Genomic DNA, 24,533 nt, shown 5'->3' on the forward strand with positions numbered 1-24,533 from the left:
TTATGGGTTATTATGGTTGTAACAGTGTACAGTGATTTTGGCTTCCTGGTATGATGACACTGTGAGAAATAATGAATGGAGGCTATTTTGGAAAGCTGAGAGTTCAGGTGACCGGAGAGCAGGACACCCTCGTGTTCCCATTATCTTGCATTATCCTTTACGGTCTATTGTCTAGCTCAGGCCATCTCTAGAGAAGCCATCCTCAAGTCTGCAGCATCTCGGGTCTGTGTTGCATCGAGTAGCGAGAGAAAATCTGATATTTATTTCATTATCAAAAATGTACTAAACTGCAAAGTGAATCCAGCTCCTCGCTGCCCCCACCGCAGCCACATTTTAATGTTCCGGGCCGCGTCATGTCTCATGACTGCAATAAAAAGACAGGCATAATAATGTCGTGTAATAATGACTATAAATCTCATTTAGCCATTTTTTGGGGGATCCAAGAAATTAGCAATCAAGTGCCAGCTATTAACGTTCATTTTAATTTTGACTGTTTCTCATTTAGGATGTTAATGACTTCCATGAATAGCACTAGAGCGCTTCAGGAAATGTTCCTTGTTTGGGTGCAAGAGCCTGTAAAGGATTTTTGTGGGGAGGCTGAGACGAGAAATGGCCATCTGATGACATGCAGATGAGATGCACGGACAGCCTGCCCTGTCCCCTTGTGGGAAATGATGGGTCAGTCACCGCTGAGAGCGATCAGCCATCTATCACATACTTGATTGAGATTGATTGGCTGTGAATATTCAGATTGAATTACTCTACTAAATTACCACCTCCAGCCTTCCTGCACAGCGCCAGCATGCCCGGTGATCGCTCACCCCACCGTAAGACCTCACTAAATCTATTAGACGTGGTGCCTGGAGAATTGTCAGAAGAAAATTCTCTTTTTATGTGAAAGTAAACAAAGCACAGGTACAAATGCTGAGTCAGTAGCCATGAAATCTAGGAAAGAAGCATATTGGACTATATAGATATTTGTGAGCAGCTGCATATTGTAGAGGGTACCATAGAGGGCGAGAATGATGGCCGTCATTAGTGCCGTCATTAGTGCTCATATGTTGATAATTAACTGCATGCAAGGTGGACTGCTGGAGTGTGATTGGCCACTATATCATCTTTAGTCCCTTCTTCAGCCTTTTCACAGTTTGCTAATTGGGAAAAGAAAAAGAAAAACAGACCTATATCATTGCTGATGGTTGGATAAATGTAAGGGTTAATTTTAGATTACCTTTTCTGGGGGACACAGTTCCCCAGATTTCCAGTTTCCTGCTTGTTGGGGGCAGTGCTCTCCTAATTGATTGTCTGTCCAGAAGTAGCATTGTTGCACCGCTAACTTGTGCACCCTCCCATATGGCAAGAAGAGGAAGTTTTGCCCCTGCGGCACCAGAGGAGAGCAGAGTATTGACTGTACAGATTCAGCAATCTGTCCAGCTTCAGAGCAGGGCTTACAAGCGCTAAAGAAAAGAGCTTGTAAGCACTGCATTCTTCGCCTAGGAGACCGGGCTTTGCTGATAAACTGCTGAGGTGCTCAGTAAGCTACAAAATGAGAAGTGAATGATATGGTTAGACAGAGAGTAGTTTTAATATATTATTTATTATGCTTTGTTTATGTAGCACCATCAAATTCCATAGCACTTTCTAAACACTCATCACTCTCCCCATTGGGGCTCATAATTTAAATTCTCTATTAGTATGTCTTTGGTGTCTGGGAGGAAACCCACCCAAACACGGGGAGAACATACAAACTCCTTGCAGATGTTGCCCTTGATGGGATTTTAACTTATTTCAACCTAGGACCCTCTCAAAGCAAAAGTGCTAACCACTGAGCCATAAAATGCAAAATTGCTTGTTTTTACAATCACTGTGCAATTTTACCCATTAAAGACCCTGACATCAACCTGTTACCTAACTTGCTTAGTTTGGACTAACCCATCTTAGTTTTTAAAATTGGATGTCGCTAATTCTCTTTCAAATAATTTTTATTAACTTTTGATATGGGATTTAGGGACCGGGGATGAAAGGCGAGAGGGAGGGAGGAATATGGAACAAGGATAGTCTGGATGTCACTAATTCTAACTAAATACACTGGCAGCACAGCATACTGGCTCAGGTCACAATGTGGTGGCATCCACCGGGCAAATTATGAAAATGTCTCTATTTCACTTTATAATGGCGCTCATTTTATTGTTATTGACAAGAATGTTAGTTTATGTTCACACCAAGATTTTGAGACTGAAAAGCCTGATGTGGTTCTCAACAGAAATCTGTGTCAGGAATCCATGTGAATCCATTTTTCACATGATACTTTTTTTTCCCACACTTTTTTTTTTTTGGCAGACTTTTGGATTGACAGTACTAAGATTGGAGCGGATTCCACAAGAAATCCACATCAAAGAAGTGAGATGTCAATTCCCTTTTTGTTCCCAGGGCACAATTTTCAAAATCTCTTCGGGAAAAAAATAGTACAAAACAAACTAGCTGTATAAACAGCTTTGTAGATTTTCCACTGAAATCAAATGGAAGAGTATTTAAAGAGTATTTGTAGAAGTATTTGAAGCAGATTAGCTTCATAATCTGTGTATAAAAAACTTTGTGTGTGAACATACTCTAAGGGTGGATTCAGCTCCAAAATCTGCTTCACATACAATTTAAATATGTTTCGTATTAATGTAAAAGGAAAACTGCATTGTTTATACAGTGAGGCTTTTTTTTCTGACACGGTATTTAAAATTGTGTAGCGGAAAAAAAAAGTGACCTCACTTATTTGATGAACTTTTCCCGTAGGTTGTGAAAAAACGAATGGGTAAAAAACATCAGAATTGAAAAATCCATAGAAAAACTGCATACATTTAAAAAAATAAAGATTATTATTATTACTAGATGGTGGCCCGATTCTAACGCATCGGGTATTCTAGAATATGTATGTATGTATATAGCAGCCACATAGTATATAGCACAGGCCACGTAATATATAGGAGTACTACGTGGCCTGTGGTATATACCATGTGGCTGCAATATACATACATACAGTTAGGTCCATATATATTTGGACAAAGACAACATTTTTCTAATTTCGGTTATAGACATTACCACAATGAATTTTAAACAAAACAATTCAGATGCAGTTGAAGTTCAGACTCTCGGCTTTCATTTGAGGGTATCCACATTAAAATTGGATGAAGGGTTTAGGATTTTCAGCTCCTTAACATGTGCCGCCCTGTTTTTAAAGGGACCATAAGTAATTGGACAATTGACTCCAAGGCTATTTCATGGACACGTGTGGGCAATCCCTTTGTTATGTCATTCTCAATTAAGCAGATAAAAGGCCTGGAGTTGATTTGAGGTGTGGTGCTTGCATTTGGAAGGTTTTGCTGTGAAGTAAACATGCGGTCAAAGGAGCTCTCCATGCAGGTGAAACAAGCCATCCTTAAGCTGCAAAAACAGAAAAAAAAACATCCGAGAAATTGCTACAATATTAGGAGTGGCAAAATCTACAGTTTGGTACATCCTGAGAAAGAAAAAAGCACTGGTGAACTCATCAATGCAAAAAGACCTGGGCGCCCACGGAAGACAACAGTAGTGGATGATCGCAGAATAATCTCCATGGTGAAGAGAAACCCCTTCACAGCAGCCAACCAAGTGAACAACACTCTCCAGGAGGTAGGCGTATCAATATCCAAATCTACCATAAAGAGAAGACTGCATGAAAGTAAATACAGAGGGTTCACTGCACGGTGCAAGCCACTCATAAGCATCAAGAATAAAAAGGCTAGACTGGACTTTGCTAAAAACATCTAAAAAAGCCGGCACAGTTCTGGAAGAACATTCTTTGGACAGATGAAACCAAGATCAACCTCTACCAGAATGATGGAAAGAGAATAGTATGGCGAAGGCGTGGTACAACTCATGATCCAAAGCATACCACATCATCTGTAAAACACGGCGGAGGCAGTGTGATGGCTGCCAGTGGCACTGGGTCACTAGTGTTTATTGATGATGTGACACAGGACAGAAGCAGCCGAATGAATTCTGAGGTATTCAGAGCCATATTGTGTGCTCAGATCCAGCCAAATGCAGCAAAACGGATTGGTCGTCATTTCATACTACAGATGGACAATGACCCAAAACATAAAGCCAAAGCAACCCAGGAGTTTGTTAAAGCAAAGAAGTGGAATATTCTTGAATGGCCAAGTCAGTCACCTGATCTCAACCCAATTGAGCAGCATTTCACTTGTTAAAGACTAAACTTCAGACAGAAAGGCCCACAAACAAACAGCAACTGAAAACCACAGTAGTGAAGGCCTGGCAGAGCATCAAAAAGGAGGAAACACAGCGTCTGGTGATGTCCACGAGTTCAAGACTTCAGGCAGTTATTGCCAACAAAGGGTTTTCAACCATGTACTAAAAATGAACATTTTAGTTAAAATTATTGAATCTGTCCAATTACTTTTGGTCCCTTTAAAAACAGGGTGGCACATGTTAAGGAGCTGAAACTCCTAAACCCTTCATCCAATTTTAATGTGGATACCCTCAAATGAAAGCTGAAAGACTGAACTTCAACTGTATCTGAATTGTTTTGTTTAAAATTTATTGTGGTAATATCTATAACCAAAATTAGAAAAATGTTGTCTCTGTCCAAATATATATGGACCTAACTGTACATATTGTAGAATACCCAATGCGTTAATATAGGCCACGCACTAAATAACACAGCCCACACAGTATATAGCAGCCAAGCAGTATATAACACAGCCCACGTAGTATATAACACAGCCCACAAAGTATGTAACACTGGTCACGTAATATATAACAGCCCACGTAATATATAGCACAGCCCACATAGTATCTAATAGTGGCCACGTAGTATTGTATATAGCACGCAGTATAGAACACAGCCACGTAGTATCTAACACATCCCACGTAGTATTTAGCAGTGTGGGCACCATATCCCTGTTAAAAAAAAATAATTAAAATAAAAAATAGTTATATACTCACCCGGCGGGATCCAGAGTAGATCCAGCAAACCTCTGGCGATGCGCGCGGTTGCCGCCATTTTGCGTTCCCAGGATGCATTGCGAAATTACCCAGATTACTTAGCGGTCTCGCGAGACCGCTAAGTCTTCTGGGTAATTTCGCAATGCATCTCTGGGACCGGAAGCTGACGGGAGCGCATCGTCGGACTACGGAAGGTGAGAATAGCAGGTTTTTTTTTTTTATTTTTAACATGAGATCTTTTTGCTATTGATGCTGCATAGGCCGCATCAATAGTAAAAACTTGGTCACACAGGGTTAATAGCGGCGGTAACGGAGTGAGTTACCCGCGGCATAACGCGATCCGTTACCGCTAGCTTTAACCCTGTGTGAGCTGTGACTGGAGGGGAGTATGGAGCGGGCGCCGGGCACTGACTGCAGAGGAGTATGGAGCGGGCGCCGGGCACTGACTGCAGGGAGTATGGAGCGGGCACTGACTGCGGGGAGTATGGAGCGGGCGCCAGTCACTGACTGCGGGGAGTATGGAGCGGGCACTGCCTGCGGGGAGTATGGAGCGGGCACTGACTGCGGGGAGTATGGAGCGGGCGCCGGGCACTGACTGCGGGGAGTATGGAGCGGGCACTGACTGTGGGGAGTATGGAGCGGGCGCCGGGCACTGACTGCGGCGAGTATGGAGTGGGCACTGACTGCGGGGAGTATGGAGCGGGTGCCGGGCACTGACTGCGGGGAGTATGGAGCGGGCGCCGGGCACTGACTGCAGGGGAGTAGGGAGGGACTAATCGGAATGTGGCCGTCGCTGATTGGTCGCGGCAGCCATGACAGGCAGCTGACGAGAGCAATCAGCGACTTGGATTCCATGACAGACAGAAGCCACGACCAATGAATATCCGTGACAGAAGGACAGACAAACAGGCAGAAAGATGGAAGTGACCCTTAGTCAATTATATAGTAGATGTTGGAGTTTTCCACCCAAAAGAAACTATGAGACCAGATCATTATAATTAATAAATCCGTAATTGTACCTGATTCTTCACTTCCAGGGACCTTGATAAATGTTGGCCTTTGGTTTAAGAATTTGTATTATTAAATATTTGGGATGGCAGCATCAAATGCGTACAACGTGGAACATGGATTCTTCTTTGTGTCTGAATAGGCATTATATTGTGAGGTTATACTTATTTAGTGGTGGGCTGGAGCTCTTTTAATACAGGCATAATTGTGAAGGGGGAACATCAGCTAAATATAAAGTGCTATTTCCACAGGATCCCACCAAAATCATCAGAATTGGATGTGTTTAAAAAAAATGTTCCTGTGTTGAGATATTCTCAAAAATGTGGCCCTGCTATGTACTGTGTAATGGCTGTGCCTGACCGTACAGGAACATGGTCTGATGATATCACATCAACTGGACAGGGGAGGAAGCAGAAAAGAGTATACAGATATTTACAGCACGGGATCACAGCTGATTCTTTCTGAGAGGGAAAATCTTTTTCTGCCTGTTTTATCACAGGAACGATTGTTTCTGCCACATCTATAGCGCTTTAAGCCGGAGCTCTTACTTTGTTCGTGAAATAATTCCTTTAAGGGCTCATACTCATTTACGAGAAAAACGGACGAGTGCAATCCGATAAAAAATCAGATTGCACTCTGACTAATGTTATTTCATGGGTGACATGTCATCTGCAATTTTTTTCTCAGCTGAAATCGGACTGAGAAAAAAACAGCAGCTTGCTGCGTATCTCGGATGAGACCGCCAATGCAAGTCAATGGTGCGAGAAAAAAAAAATTGCACGGCATACGGACTGTATGCTGTCCATTTTTTACAGATACCTTACCATTCTGTGGCATAGAACACTGTAAATGGTCCTGTAAATGATTGTCGAAAAATAGTAGCAGAGAACAAAAAACGCATTGCAAACACATGTCATACGGATGTCATACGGATGCTATGTGAGAAAAATCGCATTGTACTTGCATGACACTCGCATGGCACTCGTCCATATCTATTGGTCCAGATTACGGACCGTTTTTTTTCTCGCAAATGAGTATGAGCCCTAAGACTCAGGACAGGACTACACTGCGACATGTGTGATGTGACACTGTAATTTCAGCAACACATGCAGCATTGGATGTAATGACTTCCTATGGTGTCGGCTGTGACACAGTCACGTTTTTCCAAATGTGTTGGCCTTTCTGTCGCTGGTTGCAAGTCGCACTCAACACACGTCCTCAAGTCTTCAATCCAAGTGCCATGTGACTTCCATTAGCGTCTGCAACTTGGCTGATTTATTTACAGCCAAATCAGAGCTCTAAGTAGCACAACAGCAAGTAGCACAAATGTTTCTTTGTCATGTCTCGCACGACAGCAGTTCTCTGAGGCCATGTGCACACACAGCGGATTGGCCGCAGCGGATCTGCAGCAGTTTTCCATGCGTTGTACAGTACCATGTAAACCTATGGAAAACAAAATCCGCAGTGCACATGCTGCAGAAGAAAACGCCGGAGACGCAGCGGTTTATATTCCGCAGCATGTCAATTCTTTGTGCGGATTCCGCAGCGGTTTACATCTGCTCATCAATAGGAATACGCAGGTGTAAAACCGCAGGTGGAATCCGCACAAAAACCACGGTAATTCGTGCGGTTTTTCTGCGGATTTACCAAAATCAGTGCTTAAAAATCCACACATCATTCCGCAGCGTGTGCCCATACCTTGATAAGTCACGCGACACATGAAATGCGGCCAAAGTTTTATGGGTATCGATGCTACATCACAGTGCGGTATAAGTCAATGATGTCGCATTGCAACTGCAAGGGTACTGCGACCCGGACAAGCAAGTCATAAAAAGTTCAATAAGGTTGGACTTTTTGCAACTTGTTAGTCGCAGTACCCTCAGGGTATGTGCACACGTCCGGATTTTTAGCGTTTTTTTTTTGCGGAATTTCGCTATAAAAACGCTATAATTCCGCATCAAAAACGCTAAAAATATGCATCCTATCATTTAGAATGCATTCCGGATTTTTTGTTCAGATGGATGCGTTTTTTACAGCAAAAAAAAACGCATTCCGCAAAAAAAATGGACATGCTCATTCTTTTTGCGGATTTTTTGCGGATTTCTAAGCCAAAATGACTTTCAGGAAAAAAAAACAAAAAAAAAACGCTAAAATTCCGCAAAAAATCCACGCAAAAAACCGCGATAAATCCGCGCGGAAAAAAACGCGATTTTCTGCCAGAATTCTCCGGATTTTGTCAGGAAAAAACCTGACGTGTGCACATACCCTCAGGGTCACATTGCAACCCGATTGACTTATATTGCACTGCAATATAGCAGCGACACCTTGGCCGCATGTCACAATGAAACCCTCGCATTAAACAGATCAATAAGAGAGCGAACTGCCAGGTGGGAATAAGGCTGCCATCACATGTTCAGTGTTTGGTCAGTATTTTACATAAGTATTTGTAAGCCAAAACCAGGAGTGGAACAATTAGAGGAAAAGTATAATAGAAACATAAGCACCACTTCTGCATTTATCACCCACTCCTGGTTTTGACTTACAAATACTGATGTAAAATACTGACCAAATACTGCTAGTGTGACGGCTGCCTAAGAGTTTGTCGTTTTACGGAACAGTGTATATTAATATGACATTTGGGGACTGTGGAAAGCTTTGTAATGACTGTCAGTGGAATAAATTAGTGACTGTAATGACTGTCGTAGAATAAATGAGTGACTGTAATGACTGTCAGTAGAATAAATTAAAGAGAAGAACTTACTGGTTTATTCACCACAAAGTTTCCAATTAAAGCTTGAGAAAGTTCTGAATTGAGCACATGCGGTGATTGAAGTAGAAAGTTCTTGACTTGGACTCTTGGCCCATCCTATCGACAAGCTCCATTCTAAAACTAGTACTTGTCTGTTAACATGGATTGTTACTCTTCACTTTTTTTTCTTGCTTTATACTATGTTTTCCTAGTATTTCTGCACTGATTATCAGATGATAACGCTACATGCACACTACACACAAACAATACGAACAGAAAATCTCCTATCAGCAAATTTAGAATAAAGTAACTTTATTCCTGACTACTCAGCAAAGCATATTCTTCCGAATGATGTTCTTCTTTCCAGATTAAATTTGTATTATTTATATTATGAATGTATGGAATCGGAACAATCTGGTCTGGAAGGCATATAATGCATACATCTGAATTGTCAATCATTCACTAAACGTCTCGAGGTACTGTACTAGAGAAAACATTGCAATTTTATTCCATCAGGTCCTCGTGAAATGTCTGGGTTTTTTGCTTCTAGACTAAAAAGCATTTGGAAATGGACAGGGAGATGAGAATATATTTGACATTCATGGTACAATGCATTACAGCAACCAGTCGTTTCACATTAACCTTAAGTTCCCTGTTCCATCTAGCTAGCCTGGCGGAAGAGTTTGCTCTGTCTAATCCTTAGAATATTATCACATTTTCTCAGATTTGTCTGTAGCATTCTGTCAGTCACCAGTGGACAAGTCACCCCATCACGAAGTCATCTTGTATAGTCAAGTTGTATTGCCCTCAAACATCAGGAGCTGCAGTGGTGAAGATGCATGTGTCCTACAGCTCAAAGCTGTTTATCCATTGAGCCTTGCTGCTGTAATGCAGAGTGACTACGAGCTGTCAGTGGGTTTCCCACTAAGTTATTTTCCACCATGCCCATTTATGTTTTATATTGGAGTTCATCGTGCAATGTAACATATGGTGCACACAAAAAAATATTGACAAATGTGTTAAAAATGTCGTTAAAAATATCACATAAATGCACGAGGCTTAAGATGTGACACTGCTTTCCTAAATTATGCTGAAATTTTAAGCTACTGCTGCAAAGTAGCGGCCACCAATAGGTGGTGTAATGTTAGACCAAAGTGTCAAAAGATGCTCCAAACTTATCAATGTATTGCAGAATATAGTGTAAATATAGTGTACACTTACACAAAGAGAAATGTAGCCCCTTAGATCCCAATCTTAAGCTTCTCACCCACCCAAATCAGTTCTCATACTTTGCGCTGACGAGGGGCATGACCCCCTAACACCGTGTCTGCAAATTGAGATTTTGGTTTGGCGTTTATCCTAAGTCATATGGCAAGGCTCGTTAAATGGGCGATATTGACTTTTAGGATTTCTGGTTCCAATACGTGGCACTAGATTTCAAGTCCTCTTCCTTTTTGAAGAGGCAATTTGCATATTTAATTTCCCAGAGGAGCCTGCATGGCTTATAAGTCTCCTCACTCTTGACATGTCAGGCCTGGCTTGTCACTCTCCACAAAGAGAAACCTCACAATTTATTTCACACGAACATTCAGTCAGTCAAAGGAATTGCTTACCTGAACGGCCCCATTGAATAACATTGGTCCGAATGTGGTCCTTTTTTTTCCTTTTCATGGACGGTATTTGGACCAAATATACCGTTGTGTGCACGAGGCCTTTGACGCTGTCCAATCAGTGCCGGCAGTGTAAGACTGTGTATGACAGGCATTTAGTAGTGCCATTTTTCCTCAGGAGGAGTAACAATGGATTTCTAAGAAAAGATGCTCTAAGGGTATGTGCACACGATGCAGATTTAGTGCAGAAAAATCTGCTGCAGTTCTGCACTAAATCTGCATCTCCTGGCAGAATCTGCAGGTGCGTTTTTGATGCGTTTTTGATGCGTTTTTTATGCGTTTTTTGAGCACAAATCTGCACAAAAAACGCATCAAAAACGCATAAAAAACGCACCTGCAGATTTCTATTATGGAGGGGTGCAGAAACGCTGCAGAACTGCACAAAAGAAGTGACAGGCACTTCTTTGAAATCTGCAGCGTTTCTGCGCAGATTTTTCTGCACCATGTGCACAGCTTTTTTTTTTTCACATTGATTTACATTGTACTGTGATCACAGTGCAGTTCTGCAGCGTTTCTGCTGCAGAAAAATCTGCTGCAGTTCTGCACTAAATCTGCATCGTGTGCACATACCCTAATAGTTTTTTTCAATATTTACTAAAACTGACTGTGCATATAATGGATTAAATATTTCTTGTATCTCTGTATACTTTATGAGCTGGCTGGATTTTTATTCTCCGCCTGCCTGAATATGTAAATAGAAGATAAGACGTTCTGTCCTCTGCTACATCTGTGGCATAACTACAGCCCTAATTTATTTTTTATTGCCCTTTGACTACTCTGCTTCTTTCTGGGTAATTTGTTGTTGGTTTCAAGTTCCGGCTACGGTGTCTTGGATTACCGCTATTTGCTCCACATTACTCCCAAGTCACTAATTGTTTTTTGTTTTTTTTTCACTTGCAGTCTTGTAAATAATAATAGACCCGGGGCAGCCAGACATGGAGAATATTGTGGGCTTACACGTAACGGAGTAATGATAGGAAATTGTTGGCTGCAGTCACACTAGCAGTATTTGGTCAGTATTTTACATCAGTATTTGTAAGCCAAAACCAGGAGCGGGTGATAATAATAATAATAATAATCTTTATTTTTATATAGCGCCAACATATTCCGCAGCGCTTTACAGTTTGCACACATTATCATCACTGTCCCCGTTGGGCTCACAATCTAGAATTCCTATCAGTATGTCTTTAGAATGTGGGAGGAAACCGGAGTGCCCAGAGGAAACCCACGCAAACACGGAGAGAACATACAAACTCTTTGCAGATGTTGTCCTGGGTGGGATTAGAACCCAGGACCCCAGCGCTGCAAGGCTGCAGTGCTAACCACTGAGCCACCGTGCTGCCCATAAATAAATCTGATAAACGCAGAAGTGGTGCATATAAGTTTCTATTATACTTTTCCTCTGATTGTTCCACTCCTGGTTTTGGCTTACAAATACTGATGTAAAATACTGACCACATACTGCTAGTGTGACGGCAGCCTTAGAGTAAATCATCCATTAAATATGTTCCTGCGAAAGATGGACAATGTTGCTGTTTAGTGATTCAAATACATAAAAAAATGTGCGGCTACTGACTAAATTATATATACAAAACTAATAGTTTGAATAGCAAAATGGCTTAAGACTGAAAACAACACTTTCTCTATAGCTCTGAACAGCAGAAGGGGAGCTGCAGGGTAAAGGATTAGGGACAGATAAAGCTTCCTGAGGCTCTTGAGAATTAGTAAGTTTGCTTGGCATGTTCTTGGATTCTAATCAATTTCTGGAATGTAATCCATATTTATTTTAAAAAATTGTAGGTAAAAGTGAGCATGCAGACAAAAATCCACAGCTGATTAGTTGTATTGCGGATTTTCTTTTCTTTTACTTCCTCAGTTTAATGCAAACACCCATTCAAATACAAGGCGGTCCATGTAATAACCCAAGTCTGCCGAAGGGACGCAGCTGCTTGAGGTGGCTTTCCATTTTGGCTCCTATAGGGGACAGCGTTGCTGGGTGGCCCTTCTATGATATTCATATTTTCTAATAGAACAAATAATGATGTTACGGCGTTGGTAAATGTATTGTACTGCCCGAGATGGCATATACCTGCAATGTACTCATCCCCAACCCTAAAGTCCCATTTCTGCAGAGAAATATTGACCCTAGGTGGGGCATTTAATTTGAACATATTGCTCTTTGATGTGCCAGTCCTGCTACAGTGACATGCCGCGCAATACACGCAGCGGTGGAGCATGATTAGTCGTCTTATGGGCTTGGTAGATAAAGACTTTAGTTTTACTTTATGTAGTAGTAGCTATGATAATTTACCCCAATATATCGCTGCTAGTTATGTTCTGCCCGAGTTTCAGAACTTTTTTGTGTCACAGTTAGTTTTAAGTAGTTACAAGACTTCAATCTGGCATACAAATTAAATAAATCTTAGAACCTGATAAGGCAGGTGTACTTACAGCTCCTGAGCATGCTCCATATTGTGATAGTGCACGGCCACCGTACCGGAACAGCTTCCATTGCTAAGGGATAATTGTTAGGTAGGAAAACTTTGACATTGTAATTAATAATGTATACAGTTTGTACTGAGAAATCTGGTGACTCATCCGAATTAAGTACACCATGTAAACTTTCTCCTGGAATAAAGTCTTTAGTGTATCTGCTTGGATACATATAAACTTCTATATTTGATACAGAAAAGCACAAGACGAAAATTAGCAAAATAACATTTTGGCAAGAGAAGAGGATTCAAAATTGGAAACCATTCCAGGACATGATTAATGGCCCCCTGTATTTAGCTTGAAACAAAGGACAAAAATGAATTAACGTTATACTGACCTTTCCCAACCTTGTCAGTGCCTCTGACGTTAATCAGAATATGTATGGTGACCAGTGATGAGCGAACGTGCTCGGATAAGGTACTAACAGAGTGTCTTCGGCGTGCTCGAAAAATATGTTTGAGTGTCCACAGCAGCATGTCTCGCGGCTGTTTGACAGCCACAACACATGTAGGCATTGTCTAACAAATAGGAAATCCCTGCATGCGTTGCAGCTGTCGGACAGGATTGTGAGCTGTGCGCTGCAAGGATTCGCCGGTTTCTGAACCGGGACCGGTGAGTATGTACCGTATATGTTATACATACTCCGTGCCAGAACCCAATCAGAGGGTGCGTCCTCGCTCCATGCACTTGTATGACTGTAAAAACAAGTGTATAAAGAATATGACTATAATTGCTTTACAGAGTTTTCTTTTTTAGTCATTATTCTTTTTTTTTTTTTTAAATCAGATTTATATTTTCTTTCTATAACATAGCTATATATAGAGATATTCCGGAATACAGAGATGTATCTTTTTACTTGTAAAGAGGAAGAATACCATTTAGACCTTTGTGCAGAGAAAATCCCCCTATACTTAGCAGAGCCAACTGTGACTCTTTGCCAAAGCTCCTTCTGCCATACTGGAGGTCCTGAATTTGAATCCCCGGACAGATGATATATAAAAAAACGAAATCCACAATTAACTATATATGTAAGCATATACTGAGCAAAGTTGCGAGTCAGAGAAGGAAAATCTCTATGGCAGAAAAGTGTGAATAATCATAGTAGCATGCCATAGATACCTGCAGTGGCAAATGGCCCTCCTCCCCCCACGGACCCTTGTGCGATGGAACTGGCTGCACAGGCTGCATGTCTGTCACTGAATGCACTGTTACATTTCCACAATATTGCCTTTTTTAAAAATTTACAAAGGATACCAAAAAGTCTACCACAACTATAAGCTTTAGCAAAAATCTCACTCTTTTGTCTGAATGCCTAAAGGAATTGTATGTGTAGTTGTTCCATTGCCTACTTCTAGGTCTAAAACATGTACTGTAATTGATTTCTGTTTGTGCACTTTTACCGTAGTAATAGAACCATTTGCCTTTTTCACTGCCATTTGCAAACATTTAGGTTATATTTATTGACATTTTGTCAAATGAGGAAGTAATTGCCTGGAGGGTTCCACAACCTGAATACTAATGTTTCATTGAAGAGCAGCCGGCTTTCATTCTATGCCAAGATGTTCTCACCTAAGACATGATTGTTTTCACTACACACCCCGAAAGCTAAAAAGCGCGGGCTGGCACCCAGCTCGGGCCTGTCAGTCTTCGCACCGTTGCAAGTATTTTTCACTTTGGAACATGTTTTTTTAAGTATAGTCATTATCACTGACTGATACAAACTAATGAAAACAATTGTGTTCTACATTAAATTAACATTTTACGTTTGTCCTTTATGTGAAAAATAAAAATATCTTTGTATCATGTCTCGTACCACTTATCCTGAAAGACAGATAAGGTTCTGTGCTATTTGTTTTGCGCTCCACATGAAAAATACATTGTCCAAACATATACAACTCTATGCAGTTATGTGTCCTCCATCTAAATCCCATTATGCAAAATTATATATTTCACATTTATATATTGATTTATTTTTTGCTGGATTGTGTGCTTTGAAAAGTGTAGTAGATGCATTTCACTATAGCGCATGAGATCTAAGGGGTAACGTTTCTCCTTGTGGAGAGTGACATGCCAGGCCCGGCATGTCAGCGTGAGGAGACTTCTTTGCCATGCAATGCTCCTCTGGGAATTTAAATATGCAAATTGTCTCTTCAGAGAGGAAGAGGACTTGAACTCTAGTGCCACCTATTGGAAGTAGCAATCCTAAAAGTCGATATCGACCCTTTAACAAGCCTTGCCTTATGACGTAGGATAAAAGCCAAACCAGAATCTCAATTTGCAGACAATGAGAAACGTTACCTCTTAGATTCCAGTCATAGGTCTCTTCTATAGCCAAATCAGAAGTCATACTTTACACTGATGAGGGGCAATGCCCCGAAGCACCATGTCTGAAAACTGATACTCTGGTTTGACTTTTATCATAACTCATACTGCAAGGCTCCTTAAAGGGTCGATATTGACTTTTAAGAATGGTAAATCCTGTAGGTGGCGCTAGAGTACACTATTGCGATTAAGGACTCTGTTTGAGCAAACATCTGCTCTGTTATAAGCTGTGTATACTTTGGGTTATGCATTAGAAATATTCCCCAACATGATAAACAACAGTGCAGAAAAATGCAGTGTGAACATAGCCTCATATGTGAAGACTGTAGTTTGTCAGATAACGGCAAAGTGGTTAGCTGAGGTTTTACCTTTCAACAGAAAACTATAATGTTTACATAATTATTACATATGTGAGCAATGTGCACTGCTTCTTCACAGCTCATTTTCATGACTGACAGGGAAATGAAGGCAATCATTGGGATTTCAGACAGTGCTGGACCAGCAGGGGGTTATAGTTTCTAGCCTTTTTGTTGCTTACATACAGAGCTCTGCTTGTGTCAGAGAGGCAGGCGGCAGCCCTTTGTCCTTTTTTCCATTACACAACAATTTGCAGTAGTAACCTTCACAGCCCTGTGTGTGGTACATAGAAATACACAGAACCTCCTCTGAGGAGGAATACACAGAACCTCCTCTGAGGAGGAATACACAGAACCTCCTCTCAGGAGCAATACACAGAACCTCCTCTGAGGAGGAATACACAGAAACTCCTCTCAGGAGCAATACACAGAACCTCCTCTGAGGAGGAATACACAGAACCTCCTCTCAGGAGCAATACACAGAACCTCCTCTGAGGAGCAATACACAGAACCTTCTCTGAGGAGGAATACACAGAACCTCCTCTGAGGAGTAATACACAGAACCTCCTCTGAGGAGGAATACACAGAACCTCCTCTGAGGAGCAATACACAGAACCTCCTCTGAGGAGGAATACACAGAACCTCCTCTGAGGAGGAATACACAGAACCTCCTCTGAGGAGGAATGCACAGAACCTCCTCTGAGGAGGAATACACAGAACCTCCTCTGAGGAGGAATACACAGAACCTCCTCTGAGGAGGAATACACAGAACCTCCTCTGAGGAGGAATGCACAGAACCTCCTCTGAGGAGGAATACACAGAACCTCCTCTGAGGAGGAATACACAGAACCTCCTCTGAGGAGGAATACACAGAACCTCCTCTGAGGAGCAATACACAGAACCTTCTCTGAGGAGGAATACACAGAACCTTCTCTGAGGAGGAATACACAGAACCTTCTCTGAGGAGGAATACACAGAACCTCCTCTGAGGAGCAATGCACAGAACCTCCTCTGAGGAGGAATGCACAGAACCTCCTCTGAGGAGGAATGCACAGAACCTCCTCTGAGGAGGAATGCACAGAACCTCCTCTGAGGAGGAATGCACAGAACCTCCTCTGAGGAGGAATACACAGAACCTCCTCTGAGGAGGAATACACAGAACCTCCTCTGAGGAGGAATACACAGAACCTCCTCTGAGGAGGAATGCATAGAGAATGCATAGCAGATGAGTGGAAGCATGTGACCAAAAGAAGCAAGAAGACCATGGAGAAATCACCAACCACACAACTGAAGAACCGATATCAAATCTTTGTAGAGGATGAAGATGGCACACCTAAGAATGAAGCAATACCAGCAAGCAAAAAAGAAAAGGGCACACAGCAACAAGTGACAGCAAAAAGTACAGCCAAGAAGCAACGAAGAGTGGTGGTGGTGGGAGACTCACTACTGAGAGGCACAGAAGCAGCCATCTGCAGACCGGACATAACTGCAAGAGAAGTATGCTGCCTTCCAGGTGCGATGATCAAGGATGTGACCGATAGGATACCAAAGCTCTTCAGCTCCAAGGACGTCCACCCATTTCTTCTGATACATGTTGGCACCAATGACACGGCAAGGAAGGACCTACCGACAATCTGCAAGGACTTTGAAGAGTTGGGGAAGAAAGTAAAGGAACTGGATGCACAGGTAGTTTTTTCTTCTATCCTTCCAGTAGACGGGCATGGCACCAGGAGATGGAACAGGATCCTTGATGCAAACAACTGGCTAAGACGATGGTGCAGACAACAAGGATTTGGATTCCTGGACCACGGTGTGAATTACTGGTATGATGGACTCCTCGCCAGAGACGGACTACACCTCAACAAACCTGGGAAACACACATTCGCCAGAAGACTCGCTACACTCATCAGGAGGGCGTTAAACTAGAAGAAGAGGGGACGGGAAGAAAAACATTAGACTCGAACAAAGACGACCCAGGAAAACATACTCAGAAGGGAGGTAAGAACATTTCTAAAACAATCCACAGTGAGGAGATTGGAACAAAACAAAATCCTCTAAACTGCATGCTCGCAAACGCCAGAAGCCTGACAAACAAGATGGAAGAACTAGAAGCAGAAATATCTACAGGTAACTTTGACATAGTGGGAATAACCGAGACATGGTTAGATGAAAGCTATGACTGGGCAGTTAACTTACAGGGTTACAGTCTGTTTAGAAAGGATCGTAAAAATCGGAGAGGAGGAGGGGTTTGTCTCTATGTAAAGTCTTGTCTAAAGTCCACTTTAAGGGAGGATATTAGCGAAGGGAATGAGGATGTCGAGTCCATATGGGTTGAAATTCATGGAGGGAAAAATGGTAACAAAATTCTCATTGGGGTCTGTTACAAACCCCCAAATATAACAGAAAGCATGGAAAGTCTACTTCTAAAGCAGATAGATGAAGCTGCAACCCATAATGAGGTCCTGGTTATGGGGGACTTTAACTACCCGGATATTAACTGGGAAACAGAAACCTGTGAAACCCATAAAGGCAACAGGTTTCTGCTAATAACCAAGAAAAATTATCTTTCACAATTGGTGCAGAATCCAACCAGAGGAGCAGCACTTTTAGACCTAATACTATCTAATAGACCTGACAGAATAACAAATCTGCAGGTGGTCGGGTATCTAGGAAATAGCGACCACAATATTGTACAGTTTCACCTGTCTTTCACTAGGGGGACTTGTCAGGGAGTCACAAAAACACTGAACTTTAGGAAGGCAAAGTTTGACCAGCTTAGAGATGCCCTTAATCTGGTAGACTGGGACAATATCCTCAGAAATAAGAATACAGATAATAAATGGGAAATGTTTAAGAACATCCTAAATAGGCAGTGTAAGCGGTTTATACCTTGTGGGAATAAAAGGACTAGAAATAGGAAAAACCCAATGTGGCTAAACAAAGAAGTAAGACAGGCAATTAACAGTAAAAAGAAAGCATTTGCACTACTAAAGCAGGATGGCACCATTGAAGCTCTAAAAAACTATAGGGAGAAAAATACTTTATCTAAAAAACTAATTAAAGCTGCCAAAAAGGAAACAGAGAAGCACATTGCTAAGGAGAGTAAAACTAATCCCAAACTGTTCTTCAACTATATCAATAGTAAAAGAATAAAAACTGAAAATGTAGGCCCCTTAAAAAATAGTGAGGAAAGAATGGTTGTAGATGACGAGGAAAAAGCTAACATATTAAACACCTTCTTCTCCACGGTATTCACGATGGAAAATGAAATGCTAGGTGAAATCCCAAGAAACAATGAAAACCCTATATTAAGGGTCACCAATCTAACCTAAGAAGAGGTGCGAAACCGGCTAAATAAGATTAAAATAGATAAATCTCCGGGTCCGGATGGCATACACCCACGAGTACTAAGAGAACTAAGTAATGTAATAGATAAACCATTATTTCTTATTTTTAGTGACTCTATAGCGACAGGGTCTGTTCCGCAGGACTGGCGCATAGCAAATGTGGTGCCAATATTCAAAAAGGGCTCTAAAAGTGAACCTGGAAATTATAGGCCAGTAAGTCTAACCTCTATTGTTGGTAAAATATTTGAAGGGTTTCTGAGGGATGTTATTCTGGATTATCTCAATGAGAATAACTGTTTATCTCCATATCAGCATGGGTTTATGAGAAATCGCTCCTGTCAAACCAATCTAATCAGTTTTTATGAAGAGGTAAGCTATAGACTGGACCACGGTGAGTCATTGGACGTGGTATATCTCGATTTTTCCAAAGCGTTTGATACCGTGCCGCACAAGAGGTTGGTACACAAAATGAGAATGCTTGGTCTGGGGGAAAATGTGTGTAAATGGGTTAGTAACTGGCTTAGTGATAGAAAGCAGAGGGTGGTTATAAATGGTATAGTCTCTAACTGGGTCGCTGTGACCAGTGGGGTACCGCAGGGGTCAGTATTGGGACCTGTTCTCTTCAACATATTCATTAATGATCTGGTAGAAGGTTTACACAGTAAAATATCGATATTTGCAGATGATACAAAACTATGTAAAGCAGTTAATACAAGAGAAGATAGTATTCTGCTACAGATGGATCTGGATAAGTTGGAAACTTGGGCTGAAAGGTGGCAGATGAGGTTTAACAATGATAAATGTAAGGTTATACACATGGGAAGAAGGAATCAATGTCACCATTACACACTGAATGGGAAACCACTGGGCAAATCTGACAGGGAGAAGGACTTGGGGATCCTAGTTAATGATAAACTTACCTGGAGCAGCCAGTGCCAGGCAGCAGCTGCCAAGGCAAACAGGATCATGGGGTGCATTAAAAGAGGTCTGGATACACATGATGAGAGCATTATACTGCCTCTGTACAAATCCCTAGTTAGACCGCACATGGAGTACTGTGTCCAGTTTTGGGCACCGGTGCTCAGGAAGGATATAATGGAACTAGAGAGAGTACAAAGGAGGGCAACAAAATTAATAAAGGGGATGGGAGAACTACAATACCCAGATAGATTAAGGAAATTAGGATTATTTAGTCTAGAAAAAAGACGACTGAGGGGCGATCTAATAACCATGTATAAGTATATAAGGGGACAATACAAATATCTCGCTGAGGATCTGTTTATACCAAGGAAGGTGACGGGCACAAGGGGGCATTCTTTGCGTCTGGAGGAGAGAAGGTTTTTCCACCAACATAGAAGAGGATTCTTTACTGTTAGGGCAGTGAGAATCTGGAATTGCTTGCCTGAGGAGGTGGTGATGGTGAACTCAGTTGAGGGGTTCAAGAGAGGCCTGGATGTCTTCCTGGAGCAGAACAATATTGTATCATACAATTATTAGGTTCTGTAGAAGGACGTAGATCTGGGTATTTATTATGATGGAATATAGGCTGAACTGGATGGACAAATGTCTTTTTTCGGCCTTACTAACTATGTTACTATGTAACCTCCTCTGAGGAGGAATGCACAGAACCTCCTCGGAGGAGGAATACACAGAAACTCCTCTCAGGAGCAATACACAGAACCTCCTCTGAGGAGGAATACACAGAACCTCCTCTGAGGAGGAGGAATACACACAACCTCCTCTGAGGAGGAATACACAGAACCTCCTCTGAGGAGGAGGAATACACAGAACCTCCTCTGAGGAGGAATACACAGAACCTCCTCTGAGGAGGAATACACAGAACTTCCTCTGAGGAGGAATACACAGAACCTCCTCTGAGGAGGAATACACAGAACCTCCTCTGAGGAGCAATACACAGAACCTCCTCTGAGGAGGAATACACAGAACCTCCTCTGAGGAGGAATACACAGAACTTCCTCTGAGGAGGAGGAATACACACAACCTCCTCTGAGGAGGAATACACAGAACCTCCTCTGAGGAGGAGGAATACACAGAACCTCCTCTGAGGAGGAGGAATACACAGAACCTCCTCTGAGGAGGAATACACAGAACCTCCTCTGAGGAGGAATACACAGAACCTCCTCTGAGGAGGAATACACAGAACCTCCTCTGAGGAGGAATACACAGAACCTCCTCTGAGGAGCAATACACAGAACCTCCTCTGAGGAGCAATACACAGAACCTCCTCTGAGGAGGAATACACAGAACCTCCTCTGAGGAGGAATACACAGAACCTCCTCTGAGGAGCAATACACAGAACCTCCTCTGAGGAGCAATACACAGAACCTCCTCTGAGGAGGAATACACAGAACTTCCTCTGAGGAGGAATACACAGAACCTCCTCTGAGGAGGAATACACAGAACTTCCTCTGAGGAGGAATACACAGAACCTCCTCTGAGGAGGAATAACCCAGATAATGGTAAAATCATTATTACTAGGTGAACTACAAGGAGCCAAATATTGTACTTTGTCTATTTAAGGCTGGGGCTACACGGTGACCTTGTTTGGCCACAACAGCCATTATCCTTATGACTTGGTTTACGCTCCATTCACATCTATGCCAATTGGAAACTTGATAAGCCCATATAAAGTCCATAATGGAGTCCTCTTTGTTGTAATGATTCTTTCAAAGACAGATCCATCCCAGTATCATCACAATAAATGGTTGTGTTTAATTAATTGTTAATTTTAATTTCTATTTAGTATATATGTATTGTACCCCTGTCCTCCTCCTTATCTGACATTTTTTTGTGTGTTTTCTGAGTAAGTTTTGTATTATCTATGATTCACAATGTAGTTGATGTTGCAGTTGGGAATAAAATAGGCTGCGGTGCTAATTAATGGTTTTATGCACTGAGTAGACACTAACTAATGCCAAAATCAGGCGATCTCTCCTGAATAATGCAATGTATTTCTCATTATTAAATCTCCGGGCATTATAGGATGTTCCCCGTGGGCATGTTCATGAATAGTGTTGCAGTGACAGTGCCGTCCTCGGAGACTCACGCCCTCACCTTGTGGTTTGATGTTTGTGTTTCTCTACAGATACCCTCCTGGACGACTTCCTTCTCACGTACACGGTCTTCATGACAACAGACGACTTGTGCCAAGCGCTCCTCAGACAATATCCTTAATTAACCGGAACAGTCATGCCCCTGATTCCAAAGAATGAAAAGCAGATGCCTAACATTACAGGCAAATGGCATCTGGTAAATTGCTGTGATAGGATACAAGTGACACGTTAGTCTGTTCTGCGCCGGCGCCAGATTAGAATGGGATGAAGCATGGCTGATGAATAGGAATGGATATCTATAATCCAAGATACAAAGCAGCACGCTGTCATTTCCCTCAAGGTTACTGCCTAACAGTATTGTTTGTAGCACAATATGGCACGCCATTAGTTGCCAAATAGCATCTAAATCATTGCAGCGCCATCATCTGCCCTTACTGCTGGCACCTATCCGCCAATACTGTTATTGTACTAGACGACTCGAGTATTATCTGCTGCGTGTTTTATAACTTCATTATTAGCTGAAGGCTTTTCTAGAACTCCTCACTGGAATAATTAGTTACGGTTTTAATAGTCATTACAAAAGCTTGTACAGATGGAGAATAGTATTGGCCTGAGGGAACCTGAACTCTTCAATCCACTCGTCACTCCATGTCCACAGTTGTTGTATTATGATGGCGTATGGGATTGCATTATCATTTTCAGCTTCAATGTTAAAGGTACATTAAATCTAGAAATCAATATTTAAAGTCTATCAATTATTTTAATTTTTATTACATAAATAGATAGTATGCATGAAAATGATAAACTTTGCAATGTATTTTATCAGAGAAATCTGCTTTTTTCTCTGCCAGGATGGATCAGTCATTATCAAGATTCATAGGTAAAACCTGTATGCAGTGAAGACAGATTGTCACATTACTGAATGTTATCAGTATCAACTATCATCTTCTATATAAAGGGGAGGAGCTATATGCAGAGCTCCTCCCTCATCACACACCCCGCCCATCTACAATGGGTCTTATCAGTAGTAACTGTCACCTCTTATCTCAATAATGTAAAGATCTGTCTTCACTGAATACAGATTTTACCTATGACTTGAGAACTTTGAAAACATGTAAAGTGGTTGTCCAGCCTTTAGCTACAAGTCTGCAATCACTCTGTTACTGCAGACTTGCGATTCCTCACGGCACATGCGCTGTGTGGATTCTCCGGCAGGCAGTCAAGTATGCGATTTGTGTACTTGAGGTCACATTCAGACTAGACTTGTCTGGCCTCACTCAGTGAACTTGCATTGAGCAAGGCCTCTCTCATCTATTTAGCACATGACTGCATGTATGCAAATCATGTACTTGCGTCCCACTCCTGGCGCCGACACTGGAGAATCCTCGCAGTGCACGCAATGTAAAGACTCACAAGTCTGCATTCACATAGAGTGATGTGTAGATTAATGCCAGACTTCCCCTTTAATATATCCTGGTGGAGAAAGAAGATATATGACAACATTTCTTACTTTCATGTGTACTGTTGATTTATGAAATAAAAATTAAAATGACAGTAACTGTAAACAAAAAGTATAGTCGTTGTTAGTCTGGATTATTTTTTAGATGATTCTGAAAAGGCCAACCTAATAAGAATCTTGTAGGAACCTACATTGGTGAATCTCCTGCTGATTAGTTTTATCTTTGCCTGGGGAATGACTGTATCTCCTCACAAAGGTGGAGCTACTCACAGAGGGGTCCTCCTTCTCAGGGGTAGGCTTCTGCTGCAGCAAGTTGTCTTACAGCCATATAGAAGAAAGTGAGGAGGAGTAGGAGAAGGGGGACGTGGCGGAGCTCCCGACACAAAATAGGATGAAAGAAAACCAGTGATTAAGGAAAGAATGGCCGGCCTATTGTAAATGATGTGATACACACACACATCTATGGATACTTAGGTTTGCATTATGTGATATACATTCCTTTCCAGTAAAAATTGTAGTGGAGATAATCGTGAGCTTTTGAAGTGCAATGGACCTATTACAAATAGTCAATTTTAAATTAAAGTCTCTTCAGACCCTTTAGAGCCAGCAGCCTTGTGTAATGTACTTGGTAATTACGGGACAGATAGTCAGAAGCAATATAAGCACATAGCATGAAGGCCGCTTAAGCTAAACTGCATTTTTTTGTTCTACAGTAGTCCCGAAGCACATTTTATAAATACTTGAAAGAGATAGGACATGGTTAAGTCACATACCATACACTTACTACCAAGTCTAGAAACTCTGGTATATCGTAAGTGTAAGGAAAGCGATGAGGGGATGGCATGCAAAAGGTAGTAACTCCACATTTCCCCTTTTATGACAAGCCTATGATTAATAGTTTTCCTTTTTCTGCTTCAAGGGATTTAATGCATTCCAGCTCCTCGCCCACGTGCCATGTTCATGTACTGACTTCTGAAGGGTGGAGCGCTCCAGGGTAGAATATCAAGCTTAATCCATGCAATGGTCGCATTACTAGATCAAACATGAGGCGGCAAAC

At 41.7% G+C, this 24,533-nt stretch overlaps 1 protein-coding gene across 1 annotated transcript in view; it reads left to right on the forward strand.

Moving 5' to 3' along the window:
* RAPGEF5 (Rap guanine nucleotide exchange factor 5) overlaps nt 1–24,533 on the forward strand; it is a 350,639-nt gene that overhangs the window by 275,885 nt on the left and 50,221 nt on the right. Inside the window, exon 12 of the mRNA XM_069729804.1 lies at nt 22,050–22,128. Coding sequence (XP_069585905.1) covers nt 22,050–22,128 — 79 coding nt within the window. The remainder of the gene's footprint in view (nt 1–22,049; nt 22,129–24,533) is intronic.

The sequence above is a fragment of the Ranitomeya imitator genome, chromosome 6 (genome assembly GCF_032444005.1).
Source record: "Ranitomeya imitator isolate aRanImi1 chromosome 6, aRanImi1.pri, whole genome shotgun sequence".
NCBI classification, from domain to species: domain Eukaryota; kingdom Metazoa; phylum Chordata; class Amphibia; order Anura; family Dendrobatidae; genus Ranitomeya; species Ranitomeya imitator.